The sequence below is a fragment of the Babylonia areolata genome, chromosome 3, assembly GCF_041734735.1.
Source record: "Babylonia areolata isolate BAREFJ2019XMU chromosome 3, ASM4173473v1, whole genome shotgun sequence".
Lineage (NCBI taxonomy): Eukaryota > Metazoa > Mollusca > Gastropoda > Neogastropoda > Buccinidae > Babylonia > Babylonia areolata.
The window spans coordinates 19,159,202-19,184,498 of NC_134878.1; the positions used below are offsets into that span (position 1 = coordinate 19,159,202).

The window sequence follows — 25,297 nt, forward strand, 5'->3', positions numbered from 1 at the left end:
TATTTATGCATGAAACATGCGAATTTTTGTTGTGTGCATTCACACGCCTGAAGTGTGCAGAGTTTTCTTAAGTCTCCCACCAGTACAAAAGTACCACACCAACGATTAATATGCAACCAAAAACCGCATACGGTCTAAGGTGCAATTTCATAACGCACGCTGTCTCTGGTGGTCCCTGATTCGTACTTAACGAACGGGTGTGAAAAATTGCCGGGCAAAACGAAAAGCAGGATCAAACTGCGCAGAATTTCGGACCCTTATCCCCTGTGTCATCAAGGACCACAGCATGGTTTGATTTGTCTTCTGTAGTGAGAACTTGAGACGGGTTCCAGTGGCTCTCAAGAGTCATGCTACCCGTGTCAAACAAATGTTTGAGCGATAGTGGAACGTCTTCGGTACATGTACTGATACTATCGTATTCTCTGAGGTTTGGATCGGTAACCCATAGTGTCTGTGTATTCTTAGATTTACGTTTCATTCTTAAGTTTACTGTGTGTTGTACATAGTTGTATTATTATGTGTTGCTAAATTATCTTTTTTATTTAGAATTCGGAGTTATTCGATATTTTTTCTGTTAAGTATAAACATAGCTAGTAAAATAATGATACCAGAAATGGCGATATCTTACAATAGAGAAGAATATGTATCACAGCATAGCATAGCATAGCATATTATAGTTTCAGAAGGATGTGTCAAAGTGTGCGGACTGATCCATACACATCTGTTGTCTATGAATAAAAGAGCAGATGCCTGACCTCATGAACCTAACGCGCTGATCAAGCGTAGTAAAGTAGGGCGTACAAACTGTAGCATAATACGGTATAGCGCAACATCAACATCAAGTCAGTAGTATAGGATAGCCGGTGTTTCGCACCTTTGCACAGCACAACACTATGACGAGTATTGCACACTGCAATGCGATACAGTGAAAAAGTGTAATGTATGACCTGGCATCGCATTGTTTAGTCATTTAACGGATCGCGGTACCACGGCTTAACATAGCATGCAATGGCATCAGTAACACTGTAAATGATACTCTGCATCTTGTCTTGGTGTTGCTTTGTACATGAAATTGTATAGTATGGTATGATAAGTGAAATGTTTGAAATGGTATGATTTGGTATGTCACTATCTTATTGAACGGTTATGAAACACGATCTTCCATTGTATTGTGTGGTGTGGTGTGGTGAGATATGGAATGGTGTGGTACGGTATGATAGGATGTTGTGTTGTATATGGCGTCATGTTGCGTTTTATGGTGTGGTGCATTGTGGAATGGAGTGGAATGACATAGCATGGTGTCAGTAGAGCGGTATGCGAGTGTGGTGTAGTGTGGAATGATATGGTGTGGTGTGAAATGATATAGTGTGGTGTCATGAGGGGATGTGGAAAGGTGTGATGTGAAACGGTGTGGTGCAGCGTATGTGGTGTGGTATGGTGTGGTAAGGCGTAGCGTGGTATGATATGGTGGAGTACAGTTTGGTTTGTAGTGTGGTACGGTTTTTGTAATGACGTGGTATGGGATGGTGTGTATGGAATGGTGCGGTATGGAAAGATATGGTATAGCATGGTATGGTACGGTAGTTGTACGGTTTGGGACTTCACATTGATGGTAATGCGTCCGAACAGGCCAGTGCGTCACTTAAGACATCTACGGGAATACCAATGTGCGGATTTGTTCCCTACAAGCCTCAACAGATCCCTGCTGTGTCATTCACAGGTCAACACACAAAATCATGTCAGTTCCCAGGCTGACGGACGAATACAATCAGCTTGCTTGCTTGCTTGCTTGCTTGCTTGCATGCTTGCTTCTCTCTCTCTCTCTCTCTCTCTCTCTCTCTCTCTCTCTCTCTCTCTCTCTCTCTCTCTCTCTGTGTGTGTGTGAGGGAACGGGTGTGGAGGTGAAGGGTTGGTGGGCGTCAGTGTAAGGGTAAGACAGAAATCCCGAGTTTCCCACAAATATCGTTCTGTGTTCCTGTATCTGTCACCCCCTCACTCCCTCTGTCACCCCTTACCCCCACCATCCCCGTCTCTTCCTGTCCCTGCTCTTCCCTCTCTCATTTTCACCCTTTAAGCGCATCGACATGAAGGAAAAGGAAATTGTGTCCAGATATAGCGGGTGTGAAAGACGAAGTTGGAAGAAACCCCAGAGAGGAATGAACATATCTTAATCGGCAGTAGTCACCCCATTCACTTAGCTACGTCTGTTCATTCCTGTGAACCTGTGTCTGTATATATGTATAGAAAAGCCTATGACAACAAGCACGTCAGCATTAAAAACACTAGGCCTGCACAACGACACACACAGTTAGATCGTTGTGAATTTGGAACAAATAAATATATCTTGACAAACTGTGTCACGCGACCTCATGCTGTTTTCTCCAACTATTTTTGAAGCTAATTGCACAAATTGATCATTTTTAAGCGACAAAAGTAGTGGGGGTAATCTTGGAGAAAGAGAGAACTTTCTCATAAACAGTTGTAAACGCAAAGAGAGATAGAGACATGGATGGGTGAGGGGGAAAAGGAGCTCATGCCACATACACAATATACCACAGAAGGAATCCTAATAATTCGTGAATCAGCTCGTGAGAGGTAATACAACATGTAGCACCATTCTTTCCGCGTGAAGCATTTAAAGCTTACAGCCGTGAAGCATTTGAAGATTACAGCCGTCATGTTGGATAAGAGTGAAGATTGTCCAATCCCGCAGGTCAGCGTAATATATACAGGCCTGCTGGTGCTCTTTGTACGCAGAAGATTAAATCACGTTAGAGATCCTATAATCCATGACAACGTTTGCTCGATTCTGGAACTCCAATAAACCCAAAAACCTCCCCCTGCCCCCTGCCCGTCCCGTTTCCTTCCCCCTCTCCTTCACTTCTTGAGGTCTTTGGTTACCCCCAAAACGAGTGTGGCACCCTTCATGGCTGGGTGAAATGACCAAGCGCACGGTTGCGCGTTGCTTTTGAAGGTTCTGAATGTGTCAAGTCAAGTCTGTGTGTGTGTGTGTGTGTGTGTGTGTGTGTGTGTGTGTGTGTGTGTGTGTGTGTGTGTGTGTGTGTGTGTGTGTGTGTGTGTGCTGGCTAGCTTTCACGATCTTAACCCCAATCCCAATGGCGTATGCAGTTATTATGAACAGTACACCCGCTGTGAACACAATCACCATCTCTCCAGAGCGTACGCTGTCATCCGATCATTTACCGTTTGGCTTGGCACACGTGAACAGCAGGAACGTAAACAAACAAGAATGACAACAAAAGAGTGTTTACCAGTGGGAAACGGGGCAAAATGTCAAGCCGAACACAAAACACAAGACGTTCTGTTTCACCATGTGTTTACGGGCTTCAAGCGGCACATTCTCAGCCCACTTTCATATTCTGCCTCATGCGTCATAAGCCAAGTCCAGCTTTGTTATACCTGTCACCAGTTTATTCGGAATCAGTCCCTTCCCACCTCTTCAATCTTTTACTCTTGTTATCATGAATGAATGGCTGTTGACATCTCGCCAGACCTTTGCTTCGATCATTTTATTGATTTCTTTTCGCTTGGTCAATAATCTACGCGCGCGCGCGCGTACAAACAAACAAACACACACACACACACACACACACACACACACACACACACACACACACACACACACACACACACACACACACACACACACACACATTAAAAAAAGAAACCACTGTCCATATCTCTCTTTTTATCCACCTCTGTCTGTCTGTCCGTCTTTCACTCCATCTCTCAGTCCACACATTCATTCTGTGATTCGATTACCAATAATTCATTAAAGCGCTATCATCGTTGTTGCTGCTGTTATTATCCATGTCTTCATTCACAGGAGCACAGAGCAGCGTACGAAACGAACACAAAGGATATTGGTGCCCCTCGGCCAACCCTCGAAAGTCAGCAAGTAAAGGCAAAGACCTCACATGGTTGAGCAGCGAATAGTTTTTTTTCCCGGCAACAACACAAATCGATCGATCGTTCGGAAACATTCAGTGATTAGACAGTTTGTTGACATGCGCCTTTGTGCATTTGACTGGTTGCCACGCTATTGTGAATGCACAGCTTTTTATGGATAGCGTTGTTGTTCAAACGTATGAATGAATGGATGAATTGTTTCATCTTTTTTCTAGTCGATCCCTCGAAAAGCAAACAAGCAAACAACAACAACAAAAGCAAGAAAAAAAATGAAAGAAGGAAGCGAAATAGTGAACAAAAAAAGAGAAATGCCAAAGGAAAAAAGGTATGTGAAGTAAAAACGAAAAGAAGAAAAAACAGAGAAAAGAAAGCAGAGAGAAGGACAAAAACAGACAGACAGGCTGGCAGAAAGAGAGAGAGAGACAGAGAGAAGACTGTTCGCAAATCTGTATTTCTAATTGAGATATTCATAGATTAATATATTGGTTCGCTCACACGCTGACATGTATTTGGGCACACTCACGCAGACACGCGTTACAACATTTTAAATGGTCTATCAGATATATTCTGTGTGAAACAGTTTGACTTCGGAAAATGGTGTCTGGAAAAAAAGTGAAAAGCCATATGCAGTATCAATCACCACACAATTGGATAGCTATTTCAGTAAGCAACTGGTTAAATAAGCGTTTTGTGTGCAAGGGGAATATTCATGCACATAATACTGCGCAAATGCAGAATTAAACAAGAACAGATAGTCGTAGTAAATACGAAACACGGTAAATGACGAAGTAGTATCATTCACGCATAACTGGTGTCGCATTTGATTCTGCTTAGTCAGCTGTAGCCACATTTGTCGTGGATATCTTGCCTTGGAAATGTCAGTGGTGCATGACGTGGATAACAAATGGGTAGGTGTGAGAACAGAACGAGCGTGAAAAAAGGATACCTATTTATTTATCGTCGAATGCCGTCAGTAATAAAGGACGTTAAATGGAACCGTTGAACTGAAACACACACACACTCTCTCTCTCTCTCTCTCTCTCTCTCTCTCTCTCTCTCTCTCTCTCTCTCTCTCTCTCTCTATCTATCTATCTATCTATCAATCTCACTAGTTCACACACACACACACACACACACAGAGAGAGAGAATTGGATCATGTGAACGTGTTTTTTGTTTGTTTGTTTTTAAGGGTGATCTAAACCATCAATCTTTTCACAAACACACGTCGACCGCAGTTTGCAAAAGACAAAAGTAAATACTAATGATTGTTGTGCAGGTGATACACCCAGTGACTGACAGACAGACATCCTGACAGGTGCTGTTTCAGTGGGGCTGTGGTAGAACACCACCATTATGGCGACTTCCTTGTTAGTGGGTATGTATGCTTATTACACACTGTTATCGATGCGCTGATTAAATGTTTTATGGTGTTGTGATCATTCACATCCTACGAAAAAAAAAAGGAAAGAAAAATTTGGGTCCATTTGATCAACTGATATACACATGTAACACCTGGCGTGCTGGTGGGCAGGTATGGAGGACAGGGACAGCGCTAAGAGGAGGAGGCAAGAGGAGTACAGGCAGGACCTTGAACTGCAGATCAGGGAAAGAGAAGCGGCCAAACAGAGGTGAGGTTACCTGTGACGATGATGATGAACACTGTGATGACGATAGTGGCGATGACTATGATGCCACTGATGTGAATTTCTCCGTCACGATGTCAGGGCGTGTTGACGAGTGTGAATGATAGCACTGTGTGTGTGTGTGTGTGTGTGTTTGTCTTCAGTTTAGCATCTTTCCACTTGAAGTGATATTAGACGGTGTGTGTGTGTGTGTGTGTGTCTGCGTGTGTATGCGTGTGTGTCTGCATCTTTCTGTCTGTGTCTGTCTGTATGTGTAGGTGTGTGTGTCTCTGTGTCTGTATGTGTGTCTGTCTCTGTCACCACACCACATCACACCACAGCAACACACCACACCACACCACACCACACCACACCAACAGAAGACAATGTTGTGCATGCAGAGAACGGCTGCAAGACATGCTGGTGGACGCATCAGGATGGCTGGACCCAGAGAAACGACCAGAGCGGTTAAAACCGTTGGGAGGGGCGAACTGGACGGAGCAGAGAGGGCGTCGTAACGACAGAGTTCGGCCCTACCACTCTCTCTTCACGTACGACAGGTGAGAACAATGCCATAGTGTGTGTGTCTTTGTCTGTGTCTGTGTGTGTCTATGTGTGTGTGTGTGTGTGTGTGTTTACCCTGCAGGTGACTGCTCCACATAGAGCTTCCGGGCCTGGTGGTGGTGGAGTGGCGTGGTGTGGGGGCTTTCTTCTACTTGTTTTTCAGCAGTGTTTGGTGTGTGTGTGTGTGTGTGTGGTTTTTGTTGACTCACTTGTGTAAACAAAGTGAGTCTGTGTTTTAACCCGGTGTTCGGTTGTCTGTGTGTCTGTGTGTGTGTGTCTGTGTGTCCGTGGTAAACTTTAACATTGACATTTTCTCAGCAAATACTTTGTCAGTTGACACCAAATTAGGCATAAAAATAGGAAAAATTCAGTTTCTTTCCAGTCATCTTGTTTAAAACAATATTGCACCTCTGGGATGGGCACAAAAAAAACAAAAAATGAAGCCTAATTATATGCAAACTGCATTTACTGTTATATTTATATTTTTTGTATTCTCTAAACTTGGCACTTTGATCTGATATTCTGACACAACAACAAGAGCAGTCATTATTATCATTTTTTGTTCAAACAGGAACTTCTTTTGCTAAGCATGGTAGTTTTATTTATTTTGCATACGTTTTGATGCAGATAGTAAAAAAGGGAAATTACTCTGTAATTAATGATAGGGGACTCAATTTGCTTTAAACTGATCTTTCTCATCTTAAACAGTACATTTTGAAATTATACTCAATACATAAAAAGCTTGTGTGTTTTACTCTCAGTGTACAGGGCTTTCACTATGTTCATTCGCTCAAGTGGTCTTTTTCGGAAAATACTAAAATCAGTACGACGAGTGGAATTTACAGATCTGTTGGCTGAGCCCTGAAAGTCATGGGCAAAAATCAATTGCTTACACATATTTATACACATTCAAAGCGCGTGCTCATATTCTTCGCGAACTCGAACGACGCCATTTTGTTTCAAGTTGTTGACCTGCCCGTTTAATCCTATATTCAATGGACAATACACGATAACATGTGATGGAAATTTGGAGAAGGAGACCGTTAAATATTTATTCAGAGAAAGATTTGTGAACGCCTCATCACTTACTGGATTATGCCCCAAACTGCCGTAAAAATATCCACAGAATCAGTCGGAAATCACAGTTAAAAATTGTAAACCCTGCGAGTTAATACCCTTGAACTGATCACGATGAAACGAAAAACTTTCCAGTCTTGACTTTTTTCAAAATGAAGTCCTTTTCAGTTCTTACGACGTTTAGAAGTACTTGTGCTTGGCTCTACATGTTATTAGTTTAACAAAATACTACATTTTCATATCAACTTTAAAACTATAAAACTAGAATGAACATAAAAGAGAAATTGAATCGACCGTGTCGTACTACATTCCCGGCGGGTGTAACTAAACTTGTAAATCTATCTAGATATAGTGAGATTTTTTGAATACCCAAGATACACCAGAATAATATGATTTAAACAGCGTTCTCACTGCGAATACCGCAATTGATTTATCGCCCTTTAAAAAAGTATGTTCAAATTTTAAATTTTAGAACGTCAGTTAAGGAGCCACGATAGTGCAATGGATAAGGCAGTTTCTTCTCACCCGAACACGCGGGGTTCGAATCTGGTTAGGACTTTTTTTTCTTTTCTTTTTTTTTTTTTAAACGCAAAGCTTTATAATAACAAATACAAAACACATTTTAACGATTAGAATTTTTTTTAAAAAGTGTATCACAAGTGAGTATTCAAGGCCTTGCCTCTCATGTTTTTCAGCAGTGTTTGGTGTGTGTGTGTGTTTTTTTTTGTTGTTGTTTTTACTGTGAAGATTTGTATGAATGTGAAAAAAATATTGTACTTTTTGCTACGCCTTTTCACAATACCTCAGAAAATTGTAATGTTTCCGTATGCATTTTACCAGTGAATTTTATTTCAGAGATGATAATAAAGCAGAAAGGTAATAATTATTATCTTTTCACACCAATTCGTGTGTACCTCTGGCATAGTACCTTATTTTCGTGTGTATTATAGTATGTACCCACCCTCTTTCCTCGCTTGGGAATATTTTTAATTGAAAAGAAATGCAACACATAAGATAAGAGACGATTGTGAAAATCACTCATATACTTTCAGCGTGGTATTGATACCCAACTGATGCTAACAATTTCTGTCGCTGTTTACAGCGAATATATCGTCACCATGTTGTTTATTTTACCTTGAAAGCTTCACCTGTAATTATGCAGTCGTTCTGTTCAAAGTCTCATGTGATAAACTGAACAGCTACGTTCGTGCTCTGAAATATAAACCACCGACCTGAACTTTTTGTTTTGCACTGAGAAAAATGGTTCCTTTTAGTTCTACATTATTTTTTTCGTTCACTCAGTTCAAGCAAACATAAACGCCTGCGCTGCTCTTTTATGAACACAGTGACGAAAATGGATGGCTGTTTAAGTGGGGTCAAACATGGACATGTCTTAAGTTAAACATTGCTCCTGTTGTAATGAACCTGCATTCGAAATATTATGCGTCGTATATTTGATTTCCATTAGCTCCCGCTGTAGTTTCTGAAATGCGCTTTTAACCCAGGGTGTGCCACAAAGCTGTAGCACTCAGGCACTTTGTTTATGGTCCTGCAAGTTACGAGGGTAATGTAGTTCTGTTCTCTTCTGCTTCGCACCAAGAGTTGTGTAACCATGTGGCAAAACTGAGGTGGTACGTCTATGTGTGTTTACATGTGTGCGTGTTTAAGTATGTGTGTGTGTGCATGTGTAGGAGAGTGTATACGCATGTGTATGCATGTGTAAGAGAGTGTATATGCATGTGTGTGCATGTGTAAGAGAGTGTATACGCATGTGTGTGCATGTGTAAGAGAGTACATACGCGTGCGTACGAGCGCGCGCGCGTGTGTGTTTGTGTGTGTGTGTGTGTGTGTGTGTGTGTTGGACCTGGGTATTTACATTTGTCGGTTGAGGTTTGCTTCTAGATATCTGTGAGACTGCAAATGATTGCATGTGCTACCATTTTTGATAGCTTTTTCCGCATCCATAATCACTGTTCATGAAATAAAATGTGCATGGTTGAATTTATTGGTAAAAAAAATATAAATCAGTTCGTAAGATTGTTTCACGGTTATACACACACACACACACACACACACACACACACACACACACACACACACACACACACACACACACACACACACACACACACACACACACCCCTCTCTCTCTCTCTGTATGTGTATGCATGCACCCAAGACCAGACTAAGCGCGTTGGGTTATGCCGCTGGTCAGGTATCTGGCTAGCATGCTGATGTGGTATAGTGTATATGGGTTTGTCCGAACGCAGTGACGCCTCCTAGAGAAATGGAAGCTGCATGTGTGCATTATATACATATTGTATTGTTATATATATATATATATATATGTGTGTGTGTGTGTGTGTGTCTGTGTGTGTGTGTGTCTATGTGTGTGTGTGCATGCGATTGCTCGATTGAACTAGTATGCACACGTGTGTGGGTACGCACAACTTCGCTGAACGAGGTTCATTTCTGTTCTTATTTTATTTCAGTGATTTGTCATTTACGTATCTTTCACTTTATCATCATCTTAAAGTGTTCACTTATTCTTTATGAAATTGTTCATTTTCCCGTGACAAAGATAGTACGATTAAATTTCCGTAACAAAGCGTCAGCAAATTTCTCATCTCATTTCGTAAAACTTTAAACTAAAGACTGCGGTTGAAAACATCACTAACGCTTGTTTGCTTCAAGATTAACATTCATCAGTCAATTTACATCGCTTTGCTTATCCTTTGCCGCATAACCAAGCACCGAGTCCACTAAACGCTTAAAACTGTCACAGTGCCATCAGTGTTCTACTCGTAGATCTAAATTTGATTGGCTTAGAAATGTGGGCATGCGGTGCTTTCTTTACCGAGGGCCATGACAGGCAGGTACACAGAGTGAAACCTATACATACCCCCTACCACTGAGAGCGTGTAATGGGGTACTGGAAAAGAGAACACAGCGATGCTCGCTTCGGTTCAGAGAGCGTAGCCTTCAGGCTCAGTCTGACACAACCATTGAGTGAAAATGTCGATACAAATCACAATATCGGTTGATATAGATAGTAATAACGCCTATCCTCGGTCGAAGAAACAAAAAATAAAAATAACAACACACACACACACACACACACAATGTATACATCAGAGTGGATTTCACTACGAAATTTTGCCAGGTACAACTGTTGTTGCCGTGGGTTCTTTTACCTCTGCTAAGTGCATGCTATACACGGGGACATCGTCATATTTTCTCTTCCGAATGACTAACGTCCAGACCACCACTCATGGCAAGTGTGGGAATCGATCTCATGCGGATTCTCAAGCTTCATATGCGGACGCGTTAGCACCTGGCCATGATATATTCCAGTCCAGTGTTTTTGTTGTTGGGCCACCAGGGAATTTAACGAGTCACCGTCCGTGGTGAGGAGGGGAGGAGACAGTGGTGATTTTCTGGTGAGCGAGCGACAGGCAGCACCAGTGAAAACTCCCCCTGGCCTCAAGTACCAACCTCTGTGAGTTCTGTCTGACAGCTGGTGCTCGGAAAGAAACGTGGCAGTTTCGCTAATTAGTGCAGTATTTATTTATGTGCTGATGTTATTAGTGTGTTTGTTTAGTGGCATATTCGTGTGTGTGTGTGTGTGTGTGTGTGTGTGTGTGTTTTGATAATTATCAGGTAGCCCAATTATTTAGTCTGTTAATCAGCTAGTTGTGGCGAATCCTAGCTTCATGATTCTGGGACATTACAGGCTGCTTACACAATGTGACTCAAAGTGTGCGTGACTTACACTTCAATTTTTTTTATATTGCTTCATTTCATTTCCTTAAATTCTTAACATAAATTATGTATGCAGGTTCCCAAGCACGTGTATATGCTTTTGTGGGAGCGTGCTTTCATGTGTGTGTGTGTGTGTGTGTGTATGTGTGTGTCCATGAGTGATGTGTGTATGGGTTACGCGCGGGCGTGTGTGTATGGTGTGAATATTTTTCGCATGTACACAGCTAGACAGCTGGTTTTGATAATAACGCAACAGTCCACATTTTGTTTGAGCTGTAATATTTTGCTCATCAATGTGTTGTTTTGTTGTTGGTGGTAGTGATGGTGGTGGTGTTTTTTTCACCAGAAAATTTATTTGTGTTTTGACTCGGGCTGCCATTGTTTCGTGACGACAGGTATAACACACCGAAAAAAAGTATATAGTAAATTTCTAAAAGGGTCAGCACAACTGTTACCATACCATTGCTCTTGTAAACAGAATCCAACTTGCCAAGTAAGGCCACTCATTTCAGAGAGATTTACAACTCAGGAAAGGTCACAACAGTAAACTCTAAAATCTGCTCAAAATAGGTCAGCTAATAAAATAATAATAATAATAATATAAAAAAACAAACAAAAAAAAACAATGAGCCCACAATGCAACGTACAGTATGATGATGTCCACTGCATTCTTTCTGGAAACTGTTCTTGAATCGAAGTGTGGATCGGCGTATCTCAAAATACAGTGTTCCGACACTACCAATACGCGTAGATAGAGTGCGCGACTGTTCAAGAAGTTTGTTACAGTTCCGTTTATATTTGGTCACATCAATGGTGGAAGCGTCAAAGCTGTTATAGAGTGGGCAGCTTTGATTCTTTAAAGTAAAACAGGTCGTGTTCCTTTGTGCTGAATATATCGTCTGTATAAAACGTATTTCGGACATGAACATTTATATTCCTACAGCTTGTCTGAGGTCAGTGCACTCTGCGGAGAGAGAGAGAGAGGTGGGGTGCGGTGGGTTGGGGTGGGGTGGGGGTGTGCTTCGAACAGAACCATTCGTCTTGGGATGGTTGTTGACAACTTTCAGATCAGGTCTCCAGTTTTTCTTACTTGATTAGCTGTGACACCCCTTCCCTTTGTCTGTCTGTCTCTTTGTCTCAATGTTTCTTTCTTTCTGTCTCTGTCTGTCTGTCTCTCTCTCTTTGTCTCTATGTTTCTTTCTCTGTCTGTCTGTCTCTCTCTCTGTCTCTCTCTAACCCTCACACATACACACAATATGTTCAGTAGTCGTAGTAGTAGAAGTAGTAGTGTGTATGTGTGTCTCTGTGTGTTTTGTCATTACCTCTCCTTATTCATTTGGTACAACTCTGGACATAACAGTATTGATTGAAGTTTCATTTTCTTTTACCTTTTCACTCCGTGCCTCGAACCGAATTATGATTATGTCTAACAACAAATGAAGAGACGGAGGAAAAGGTTTTCAATTAATTCATTGTCCTGTCTGCCTTTTCCCTACCTGTCCACACTGCCAGTCATATCGTCCAGATTCGCCCAGTTTGTTATAGGTAACTAAAGTTCATTTTAAAAACTAGTCCCCGGACCACCTCACATGGTGGAAGTGAACAAGTGGGGTTAAGATGCCTGTGTCGGCAGATTGGAGGGGGGAAAACTTGGTCCCAGCGTGACTCACTTCTGGGTCTCATACGCCAGTCTACCCGTCCACAGTAAAGCACCGTTTTTATATTTGAGTGTTACGCTTTGATGAACGACTGTGTTTTTTCTTGTTGTTGCATGTTTCACTCTGTTTTCACACTGCTTCTTTCTGTACTGATTCAGCACATACGCCGGAGCAGGAGTGCCTCCCCCTGATCACTCCTACGCTATGATGGGCGCTAGGGACAACAGAAATGGTAAGTTCATCAAGTCAGCACGTTTGTTGTTGTTGTTGTTGTTTTATTGCACATTATCGTTTTATCGTTGTTTTGGGGGGTAAGTGGATGGGTGACAGGGTGGGGGTGGGGGTAATCTTGTTAACTGGCGACAAGTCACATGAAAAGATCACAATGGGTAGCATACAGCTTGCTTACTGAATTATTGTTGTTAGTTCAAGTTTGTTTAACTTAATCACTTTTTTGTAGCGTAGTCAGCCTGTGACAAAATGCAATAATGGTACATGAACTTTTCCTGTTGTAACATGTTTACTAATACCATGTCTTTAGCCTGTATATTGTCAAAAATAAAAATGCGTATGCCTCTGCATAATTGTTTTATGGTGGTTTAATTTAGTTATATCATGAATATAAACAATACGAGCCGACACATATGTTGCTGAAAACCTTGTCATGTTGCATCTCAGGAGACAGGTTCCAAATATCGAACAAGAGGCGAAGCCTTTATCGCTCACGTGTGATTTATGCGGATTTAAAAATATGAATGAAACTGGAAACGCAAGTGGAAGGAGCATTGGGGAGGGGGGGGGGGGGGTACCAGTTCTTATATCTATGTGCAGCGTTTCCTTTTTTCACGATCGTGATATAGATCTAGATCTAAATTTCAAACTTCACATGTCTTCACCTTGGGTTTCCAGCTTCGATAAAACGTAAGAACACTCCACACAGAAACCGATTTTCCATAATGTACTATTTTAGGGTTATTTTCATTCATATTAATTATGGAATTACTGAAGTTAGACGATATGTAGACAGCATAAGTTAGTCCTAATTATATTTATGTTCACCGTAAAATTTTTAAAAAAATGTTATGCTGGTTTTTGCCAGACAATTTTCGCCACGTCATATCCCAGACAAAATGCCTGTGTCCTTCCCAAAAGTTCATTGTCATTAAGATCTTAATGTGTGAAACGAACAGATGTTTTCCTGTTTTCACTCACGCGCGCGCGCGCGCACACACACACACACACACACACACACACACACACACACACACAGTATTCCTGAGGGACAGAGGTTGGGAGTTCCAGACATTGGGGCCACAGACAAAGTTAAAAAACAACAACATATACCTCAGTGGAGAAGCAAGGAACTATCTAGCAGAGGTGTCAAGAGAGCTCAGCGTTCTTGGTACAACTTTAGAAAATCTGAAAGATATGGTGGCATTTCGATGCTGTGTTGTGATAGAGACATAGAAATCCGAGACCAGCAATTTGCAGTAGATTGCAGTCATCACGGGAAACCAGTGAAGTGCTCCGAGCAGTGATGTTGCAATCTCGCGCTTGGGTTTACGGTGCACGGATTCTGGAAGTGCATTCATGGAGAGTGTTTCATCCAAGTGGTGTGTGTGTGTGTGTGTGTGTGTGTGTGTGTGTGTGTGTGTGTGTGTGTGTGTGTGTTTGACTCTGTCATGCAAACAAAACTTCACAGGATTAAACTGACATGTCAGCATGAGGAGGGGGTGTACCTTTGATGAGTTCAGGTCAGCTGAACATCAGCAACATTGTGCTGTTTGTGGTGACGCTCGGACGTATATCCCGTGCACGTACCTCAGCATAGGGACTGACCCGGTGGGTTCGTTCTGTCCGCAGGGGGTGGGGGTCCGTTGGTCCAGCCTATCACACTCCCCTACCCTGACAACCGTCCTATCATCATCCACGGAGGGGGAGGAGGCGATGTGTGAGTAACAGGATTTGTTCTTCGAGTGGAGTGGATGTCATTGTCTGCGTGAATGGAGAGAGGCAGAATGAGCCGAGGTTTCAGGATGTGTGTGTGTGTGTGTGTGTGTGTGTGTGTGTGTGAGATAGAGAGAGGCACAGCTGGGGTGGGCGTGACTGAGGAGCGGAGGTAGAAAAGCGTGTGTGTTGAGTGCGCGGACGTGCATGTGTGCGTGTGTGTGTGTGTTGGTGTTTGTGCCCGCGGTGTGCGTGCATGCTTGCATGTGTATATGGAGCAGGGAGAGGGAGGTGCTCACAAATGTGTGGTAATGTTGTGCACGTACGTGTAACAGAGACGTTAGCGCGAAAATATATGTGTGTGCTTGCGTGCGTGTGTATGTGTGTGTGTGTGTGTGTGTGTGTGCACGCGTGCGTGCGTGCGAACGGAATGAGAAGGGCTCCAGGGAGGTTCGGGCGGGAGAGGTGTCTGTTCCCGTGTGTAAAGAAAAGCTGTGTGTGCTAGGCAATGTTATGATTCACGGAATTGTTTGGAGTATTGAAAAGACCACTGCTGACATGTATGTACCTTGTGAACCAAAAAAACTTCAACTTGTTTGTTCTGTCTGCAGGCCTCAAACAACACGAACAGTTGTTGAGTACCGAGACGGTGAGTTCGACTGTCTGTTCTTTCGTACCTCCTCTCTCTGTCTCTTTCTGTCTCTGTGTCTGTCGCTCGTCCTCTCTCACTCTTTCTCTCTCTGTCTCCGTCTCTCTCTCTTTCTCTATTTCACACATTCTCTCTTTCTTTATTTTGCCAACCACCCCTTCTCTCTCCTCTGCTACCTCACTCTCTCTCTCTTTGTCTGTCTGCATCACTCCTTTTCCGTCCTTCCTCTCACTTCATCTCTCCTTCTCTGTCTTGAGGTCGTATTGAATGTGCACACGCTCTCTCTCTCTCTCTCTCCCTCCCTCCCTCTCTCTCTCCCTCCCTCTCTCTCTCTCTCTCTCTCTCTCTCTCTCTCCCTCCCCCCCTCTCTCTCTCTCTCCTAATCTCCCTCTCTCTCCATCTCTCTCTGTACATATCTGACGCGCGCACGCAGGGCAGACAGATGTGGACAGAAAGAAGGCACACACACACACACACACACACACACACACACACACACACACACACACACACACACACTAATAATTGTTTCTTAATTCCTTTCCAGATAGCACGGCTCGCGAACTGCGCAACTTTCTGGGTCTTGTTCAGGTATTGTGCTATGCCTCTCTCATGTACCGGGTAAGTGATGATGACGATGATGATGATAATGGTGATGACAGTGAACTCACAGTGCTTGTCCTTAATTACTTCACATTTTGCCTTTTTACAGCCTCGTAACGTAGTCCCAAACCTAAATGGACCTCCATAGCAGCATCGTCATCATCATCGTTGTCATTCAACTCATCCTTCTTCATCACTATTAGATGACTAGTACTTACGGTTCATTGGATGTGATTCCGTCAAAACATGTCAGTTCTTGTAATTCAGGTTCTTTGCCTGCTCGTCTGGTGCGAGTTATTCTCTGTCTTTATCTCTCTTTCTCTTTCTGTCTCTGTGTTTGTCTCCCTGCCTCTGCCTGTCTGTCTGTCCCTCACTCCCCTCTCTCTCTGTCCCTCTCCCTCTTCCCTTCTGTTTCCATCCTCTCTCTTTCTTTTACACAGCATCGTGTGTGTGTGTGTGCGCGCGCGCACGAGCGCACGCACGCACGTGGTCTCGCGTGGTTCTGTGTCCCAAATAAGATAAACAAATCTGGACAGATGTGCATGTGCGCGAATCGTTATATACCTGATGGTAGTAGACAAACCATGAGGTGCCAGTGGGACGGCTGATCACAATAGAGGAGCGTGAAATTAAATGATCAGAGCAATGGCCAATAGACTGTGACGACACAGGACAACGTAGAGGATGAAAAACAAACACGAGTCATTGAAATGTTTATGACGAGGGCAATAATGGTGGTGGTGATGACGATGATGATGATGATGATTATTATGATGATAAGATGAGGAGGGTGAGTGATGATGATGAAGTAATGATGATGAGTGACGATGAGCCAGTTACCCTGTGCAGTCGGAGAATGATAAACTGCGCCGAGACAATGATGACTTCCACCGGAGATTGCTTCGAGAGCTGGAGGAGGAGAAACGACGAATGCATGACCAGGAGGAGGATGTAAGGCGTGAAACAAGTCTTTGTTGTAATTGTCTTTGTTTTGGGTGTTGGGTGGGGTTCTCAGGCATTGTATTTCATTTTACAATTAAATACCAGATATACCCCATGGACTCGCTGTGACCGAGCACAAGACTAGTAAAAAATTAACATTTAAAAAAAAATATACAGCTATGTGTCACACTTCATTGACCTAAAAAGTCACAACACTGGTTACATTCGCTGACACAAGGGATAAACGATTCTATGTCGACTTAACACGATTTATTTACACATTCAGAGTTCAGGTGATTCCAAAGGGTGATGTTGGTAAGTGACATGGTGATAACACTTTATGACACAAAGCAACATATTATAGAAACATAATCATTATATAATACATATTGTGCGTGCTTTAGAAAAAAAAATTATATATATACTGGCTGGAAATGGAGATGTTTGATCTGTGGAATAGCTCAAGAAATAACTTCATGTCAGAATGTGGGTTGTACACAGTATGCTCGTGGGCGTGTGTGTGTATATATGAGTGCCAAAATGAATAATATGGTATCAGAAGTCAGAGTGTATGCATGTGTGATTATTAGTGTGTGTATGTGCAAGAGAGAGAGAGAGAGAGAGTCTTTATCCGCTATGGGTGCACTGCTTTTGTGAATGGCGCTGTGATTTAAACGAAAAGGGTACACTAACACGCCAGCATGCGCCTCAGTCCCCCACTCGCCCCCCCCCCATCCACACACACACATACAACACACACACGCACGCATGCACGCACTGAGAATATGAACTGCGGGTCCGTTAAAACCAACAGCATGAGCGTGATATCTAAGGGTATAGAAACACCGATCTTGCCCAATTAAAAAGAGAAGGAAAAAAAGAGGTATATGACATGAAGCAGAATGAATAAGCCTATTGAAGGTTTTCCAGGTCAGAACCGTCATGAGAAGGCCTACCAGAACGTATCAATAGGGCCTACGCCACTTGTTCTGACAAGATAGATATAAACAGAAACCAAAAGGAACCTATTGAGATCTTTTGACTTCATGCGTGAAAATTGTTACTTTGCAAACCAGACACATTACAAGGGGATCTTTTTCTCGAAATTTTGGTGGAATTACTGATAGGCGAGAGAGATGGGAGAAATAAATAAATAAAATTAGAAGACATAAAATCCTCTTTATTTGGTTGATCCAATATTTGTTTTTAATGAAAGCTTTGTTTTTGAAACAGGAAAATTGCCTGTATGGTCCTTTTAGAATGCTTGAAAAATCTATATGATTTATATTCTAATATTCCAGTGCATTCTGGATTTCACAAACACCTTACCTATCAAGAACTTTGAGAGATCACTGAAAGTGAGCATTGTAATCGAGAATCTTTCCTACTGTCAGCCTTCGTATTGACAAATGTGCTTCTTGAACTTCTACTGTCCATGCGTGTGTGTTGTTTGCTTATGTGTTTGCATGTATACACGCTTGCTTGTGCATGGTGTGTTGAATTTAATGCATGTGTAATTATGTATGCATTACTGTTTTTTCTGTCTGAGAGGTGTAAGCGTCAGTCTGCATTTTTGGGGAGTCGCTTCAGTGGCATGCAAATCCACGGAGCACTTTTTTTCTTCATTATTTTTTTGTGTGTGTGGGTGGATTGGTTTGAAGAGTGTTTTGCTTCCTTCACTGGCCGAAAAAGAAAGAAAAAAATCCCACAAGAAATATCATATTCATTCCCAATTCTTCATTTGTGTGCTTTTATAGTAATGGACATTTGCTGTGTTCGTTAATGCGCTACCAGTGCTTATACATTTCTAGGGTTTTCTTGCTCTGGTGTTTGTTAGATCGTTTGTTGTCGGTCTCTTCCACACACTCCCACTCTGAATAGATTCGCTTGCTGTGAATGATTAAAGTGTGTAATATTGTATGTGTGCGCGTATGCGCTCGCGCACACGATTATCATTCAGTCTTTTGTGTTTCTTGTAAATACTGTCTATGTGTGCATCTGTCACTCTGAAAAAAGGCTAAGGTACATTGTAATTGATAATATCGTAAATATGTGTAACGCCTAATAATCCGGGTACTCAGTGACAAATTGAAGGCTATGGTGCATTGTAACTTGAATGATCAGACTGTCTATATATGCATCGTGTAATAAATCGGATAATGACAAAGGCTGGTAAATCGGATGTTCAGTGACAAAGGCTGGTAGGTTTGCACGTCGTAATTCATAATACAGTTTTATGCGTAACGTGTAATAAATCGTGTATTCGGCTATTGTGCATCGTAAATGATCATACCGTCCATATATGCATAGTATAACAATTCGGGTATTCAATGACGAAGGCTGGTACATCGTAGCTGCTACTATCGTTTATAGTAATGATGTGTGATGTGTGATAAATCGTTCAGTCAATGAAAAAGGCTGTGGTTCATCGTAATAGATACCTTTTTTCTGTATGTGTAACATGCAATAAATCGTGTACTCACTGTCAAAGGAAAGAACATCGTAATTGATAATACCGTCCATATATGCTCGTGTAATAAATCGTGCGTTCAGTGAATGACAAAGGCTATGTACATCGTACTTGATAATACCATGTAGGCTATATGTGTAATTTGTAATAAATCCTGTTTTCAGTGACAAAGGCAACGTTACCTTGTAATTCGTAACACCGTATATTTTTGTATCGTGTCATAAAATCGGGTATTCAGAGACAAAAGTTATGGTACATTTTAACCGACCTTACCGTCTATATTCGAAACGTGTTATAAATAGTGTAGATATACTCAGTGACAGTGGCTATGCTAGATCGTAACTGACCTTATCCTTTATGTTTGTAACCTGTGATACATTGTGTATTCATTGACAAAGGTTATGGGGTATCGTGACTGATCATGGTCCGTGGTTGCAGGCCAGGAGACGCGTGGAGAAGATCCGAAGAGAGGCTGAAGAAAACCGAAAGGAAGCGGAGAGACAGCGCCTGGAGGCGGAGCGTCTTCGGAGAGAGGCAGCCACACGGGTAAGCTCGTTTGGCCATCCTTTGTTCTTATATTTTTATTTGTTTTCTTTCGTTTTTTTCCCTCAAGGCCTGACTGAGCGCGTTGGGTTACACTGCTGGTAAGGCATCTGCTTAGCAGATGTGATGTAGCGTAAATTGACTTCTGAGTCCGAACTCAATGACACCTTGAGAAACTGAACTGAACTGTATAGTTGGAGGAGGGGGAGAGAGGGGTGTGTGCAAGTGCACACAATGTCATCATTGTAAACTGTTACGCATGAGATAGAATCCTTAGGAATTCAATGAATCTATCTGCATGAAGAATTTAAGAAAGCAGATTAAAATAAAATAATTGATAATTAAAAAGGTAAATAACGATTTGCTTACTGAACAGTAACGATTGCAAAACTCATGTTAAGGTCTTGATTTATTTGGCCTTTTTTGTATGGTTCAGAGTTCAGTGTTCTCTCTCTCTCTCTCTCTCTCTCCCACCCCCTGTCTGTCTGTCTCTCTCTCTCTCCACTTTTTCTCCTTGCTCGTATTTTCGTTAAATGCATATTCATCAACTCAAAATGATATCATGATCCATATTTTTTTCAGCCAAAATCTGCACAGCCTCCGAGTAAGTATTTGTCCTGTTTTTCATACAAGAGAAAATACAATTCTAGCAACTATGACGGCAATACCAACACAAACAACTTAGGACATGAACAGTGCACAAAGAGTTCTAAACATAAATTTTTATTAAAAGTCTCATTTCTGGTATAAAAGCACATCTTTTACAAAATGATTTTATATTTAGTGTCGAATCTGTGTCCGATTTTTTTTAGATGTGTAAGTTGACAGTGGTGCTGAACTAACGTGTCTGGATCAAAACGAGGAGGAGAGAACGATTGTCTCACATAACTTTTAAATGAACACTGTTAAGGCGATTATTGTCGATGTAAGTGTCAAATAAGCCTGTTGTATTCTTTATTGTCGAAAGTGAAGACAGTTGCAGTCTTCTGGGGTTTTTGACTCACTTGTGTAAACAAAGTGAGTCTATGTTTTAACCCGGTGTTCGGTTGTCTGTGTGTGTGTGTCTGTGTGTCCGTGGTAAACTTTAACATTGACATTTTCTCTGCAACTACTTTGTCAGTTGACTCCAAATTAGGCATAAAAATAGGAAAAATTCAGTTCTTTCCAGTCATCCTGTTTAAAACAATATTGCACCTCTGGGATGGGCACAAAAAAATAAAAAATTGAAGCCTAATTATATGCAAACTGCATTTACTGTTATATTTATATTTTTTGTATTCTCTAAACTTGGCACTTTGACCTCTTATTCTGACACAACAACAAGAGGAATCATTATTATCATTTTTTGTTCAAACAGGAACTTCTTTTGCTAAGCATGAAATTTTTTTTTATTTTGCAAACGTTTTGGTGCAGATAGTAAAAAAGGGAAATTACTCTGTAATTAATGCTAGGGGACTTAATTTATCACAAGTGAGTCTTGAAGGCCTTGCCTCTCTTGTTTGTTTTTGGTTTTGTTGTTGTTTTCTATCATATTCTGTCAGAAAAGCTGTTGACTGGTCAAATGGTTTTGGTGGTTGGACTGACTTGCTGTATGGTTTACTTGCTTGCATGGCTCCACCTGCTCACTTGTCTTCCAGGCAGATCGATCAGTGGTTGATTTCTCGCTTGCAACTGTGCCTTTATTGAGGAAAGCCATGTTTGGAATACACACCTGTAGATATACGGAGAGAAAAAAATGTGTGTGTGTGTGTGTGTGTGTGTATCCTTTATTTGTCTAATTCGTTCTGTCATTTCTTTCTTTTCCTTTTTCTCTTTCCTTTCTTCTTTTTCATTCTTTTTATTCTGTCCTTTGTTTCTTCGTGTCTTCTTTGTCTGAAGTGAAATATCAGACACAGACATTAATTCGCCACTCACCTATCACTGTGACGGGCGCAATAGCCGAGTAGTTAAAGTGTTGAACTTTCAGTCTGTGGGTCCCGCGTTAGAATCTCAGTAACGGCGCCTGGTGGGTAACGGCGCCTGGTGGGTAAAGGGTGGAGGTTTTTCCCATCTCTCAGGTCAACATATGTGTAGACCTGTTTCAGCCTGAACCCCCTTCGTGTGTACACGCACGCAGAAAATCAATATTCTATTATCCATGTCAGCGTTCGGTGGGTTCAGTATGGAAACAAGAACATACCCAGCATGCACACCCCCGAAAACGAAGTATGGCTGCCTAAATGGCGGGTTAAATGAACAAAACGGTCATACACACAAAATGTTACATGTCTGTATGAGTGTTATGTGTGTGACCGAAACCTGATTGAATGACACAGGAAACGAATGACAAGCGCCTAAATGGCAGCCGTCAGTCGGCTCTAGCCAGGTTGGCAGCCTGTTGTACAAAATTAATGACTTCATGTTTGCAAAGCGCTTAGAGCTTAGTCTCTGACCGAGAATATGCGCTACGTAAGTACTCACATCATTATCATTATCATATCAGTGTAAAGAAACGTTGATTTTATGTTGTCAATTTGCCAGATCCTAATACGAAGCCATATTACGACACGGATGAGTACCGACGACGTATGATGGAGGAAAGAAAGAGAATAGAAGAACTGCTGAAAGCTGATGACAAGCCCAAAACCGTACGTTTGTCTTCGAGGCGTTTGTTACTGTCTGTCTCATGTGTCAGGTGTTGGTGTTATAAATGAAGGATTGAACTGTCGGCTCATACCCAGCATACACCCCCCGAAAACGGAGTATGGCTGCCTACACGGCGGGGTAAAAATGGTCATACACATAATAGCCCACTCGTGTACATACGAGTGAACAAGGGAGTTGCAGCCCACGAACGAAGAAGAACTATCAGTGTTATAAATGAAGGATCTGAACTGTGAAACAATATGCAAATGCTGTGAAGGTATTGTGTTGAAATATGCAGACTACATTCTTTGTGTGAAATTCATACAGATGTTTTGTTTGTGTGTTGTGTAATCAAAGTTGATTTTTCTAGAGTTTTGTCAGTGACACCTGACAGGCGCAATAGCCGAGTGGTTAAAGCGTTGGACTGTCAATCTGAGGGTTCCGGGTTCGAATCACTGTGACGGCACCTGGTGGGTAAAGGGTGGAGATTTTTACGATCTCCCAGGTCAACATGCAGACCTGCTAGTGCCTGAACCCCCTTCGTGTGTATGTGCAAGCAGAAGATCAAATACGCACGTTAAAGATCCTGTAATCCATGTCAGCGTTCGGTGGGTTATGGAAACAAGAACATACCCAGCACGCACACCCCCGAAAACGGAGTATGGCTGCCTACATGGCGGGGTAAAAACGGTCATACACGTAAAAGCCCACTCGTGTGCATACGAGTGAACGCAGAAGAAGAAGAAGAGTCAGTGACACCCCTTCTGTTGCTGTAGATTCTATCACGTGCTCAGAATGCATGTTGTACATGGAACCTCAGCAGTTTATCGTCTCATCCGAATGACTAGCACTCAGTCCACCACATCAGATCCATTGGAGGGGAAGTACAAATCTCAGTCCGTACCTGGGACTCGTTTCTGTTGACACACAATTCCTAGTTGGCCCCATTACTACTAGGCCACTGTTCCATTCATATGCGTTTGTATTACTATTTAAACATGTCCGCATATGTGTATGTCCATGCATGCACAAAATATGCATGTGTAAGATGCTCCCATATTCAGAATAACTACCTTATTACTAAGGCATACGATCAATATTCTTAATAGAATGTGGTGGTTGTTGTTCTCTGCAACAGAAGGACGTTTTGGACATCCAAGTTGTGAGGAAACAACCAAGATTTCATCTCAACTTGTGAGTCTCTTTGTGTGTGTCTCAGTCTCTCTGTGTGTGTGTGTGTGTGTGTGTATACACACATATATATATATATGTATCTGTATATATACTCTCTCTCTCTCTCTCTCACTGACACACACATGCACCCACGCATGCACACCTTTCTTTCATTGCTTCATAAGAGAGAAAGAGAGAGAGAGAGTGTGTGTGTTGTTCAACAATTGTGTTTTTGTTTGTTTGTTATAGAATCGGTGGTGTGTGCAATACACCCAATGTGGTATACATCTATATGTGTACATGTCCACGCGTGCGGGGTGGCAGTGGGGTGGCACGTGCTTATGTGATATGATCATCATCGTCATCACGGTCATTCATTATCTACTTGTATTCCCAGACCACCCACACCTCCTGATGATGACACAGCCAACCGTGACAATGTTCGTGATTTTAACGACCTTAAACATAGAGGTAGGCAAACCATCGACCCCCCGTACCTGCATATCTCTCCTCCTTCCTCACTGCTCCTCTCTCTCTCTCTCTCTCTACATTATTGTGTGACATATATGATGATGAATTGTGCAAACATGGTTATGGAGTTTGTTTGTTTGTTTCTATTTTACAACTGTTGATTCCTTGTCATTGGGCTCATATTTGAAAGACTAGGTGATTCAGGCCAATGTTTTATAGACGCTATCCTTAAACACACAATTATTAAATTATCTGACACCTTTTAAAAATAATTATAATTGTCTTTATACATTTAAAGAGTAAGAGAGAATCTCTTGCCACAGAAAGATAAGTGTTCTTTTTTATATACGTTTTCACTTGTCAGTCAGGACTATTAGTAAATAAAGTGTTACTCTCATGAAAAAAGATCAGTGCTCATCAATAATATTGAAACAGCAATTGTATAGGGTTCGTGTCTTAGATACTGTCTGGATTTGAAACTATGACTGACTGCACTCATCTTTCACTGGCATTCAGAACCTAAGTTTTTGAAAATGTGAATCAAGTGTTCATTTTGCCTGAAGGCGGGAAGCCAGCAATCCCTGGCTCGTCACTGCTCTGAGTTACTCAACATCCCATCACTGCTGTGTCTTTTTCTCGAACAGACTTTGGGAAGAGGGATGAGTTCCGAAGAATCTACCCGGATGTGCCCCTGACCAACCGGCGACTGGAGGAGCAGCAAGAGGCCTTGCTGCGGTACCAGCAGGGAGCCAGTGTGCCGGACATGGGCAGCCAGACTGATCGTGAGTTGTTCAAACAGCAAACAAGGGGTTTCGTTGTTGACCTTTATTTCACAGTGTCAGTTTTAAAGTCACACATCGCAAGGAAAACGTAGATATTGCTCAACCTTTGTGTGAGTTAGCTGTCCGGTATGTTTGGTAGTTTACGGTGTTCATTGTTATTCAGACCGATAAGGTCTTTCTGTTGTTTTTTGTTGTTGTTTTTTTTAACATATCAGTGAACACTTACGTGGAAAATTGATTTATTGATGTATATATTTCTATATACAGTCTCAAAGGATCACTTAGTAATAATAAGCTATCCATGTTGCATTGTCATTTCTAAGTAGGCCTATATCTACAAGTCCAGAGAGTCATTTTTGTAATGATATGCAGTCTGTACTACATTGTCATTTGTATGTACGAGTCCACAATGTCATTTGGTGGTAATATGCAACCTGTGCTGCTTTGTCTCAAACAAATTCAATCATTTCTAATGGGC

General features: G+C 41.8%; 1 protein-coding gene across 3 annotated transcripts in view; it reads left to right on the forward strand.

The window, feature by feature from the left end:
• LOC143279819 (uncharacterized) overlaps positions 1–25,297 on the forward strand; it is a 31,208-nt gene that overhangs the window by 697 nt on the left and 5,214 nt on the right. For 2 of the 3 annotated variants that reach the window (XM_076584016.1, XM_076584017.1), the window contains exons 2-16: positions 5,208–5,306; positions 5,463–5,559; positions 5,955–6,113; positions 10,577–10,693; positions 12,773–12,846; positions 14,478–14,565; positions 15,173–15,210; positions 15,758–15,801; positions 16,663–16,764; positions 19,664–19,771; positions 20,351–20,372; positions 22,289–22,395; positions 23,532–23,587; positions 23,964–24,037; positions 24,682–24,819. In XM_076584016.1, the coding sequence (XP_076440131.1) occupies positions 5,285–5,306; positions 5,463–5,559; positions 5,955–6,113; positions 10,577–10,693; positions 12,773–12,846; positions 14,478–14,565; positions 15,173–15,210; positions 15,758–15,801; positions 16,663–16,764; positions 19,664–19,771; positions 20,351–20,372; positions 22,289–22,395; positions 23,532–23,587; positions 23,964–24,037; positions 24,682–24,819 (1,246 nt within the window). In that variant the 5' untranslated portion in view covers positions 5,208–5,284. The remainder of the gene's footprint in view (positions 1–5,207; positions 5,307–5,462; positions 5,560–5,954; positions 6,114–10,576; positions 10,694–12,772; positions 12,847–14,477; positions 14,566–15,172; positions 15,211–15,757; positions 15,802–16,662; positions 16,765–19,663; positions 19,772–20,350; positions 20,373–22,288; positions 22,396–23,531; positions 23,588–23,963; positions 24,038–24,681; positions 24,820–25,297) is intronic. The other variant, XM_076584018.1, reaches the window with a different exon arrangement.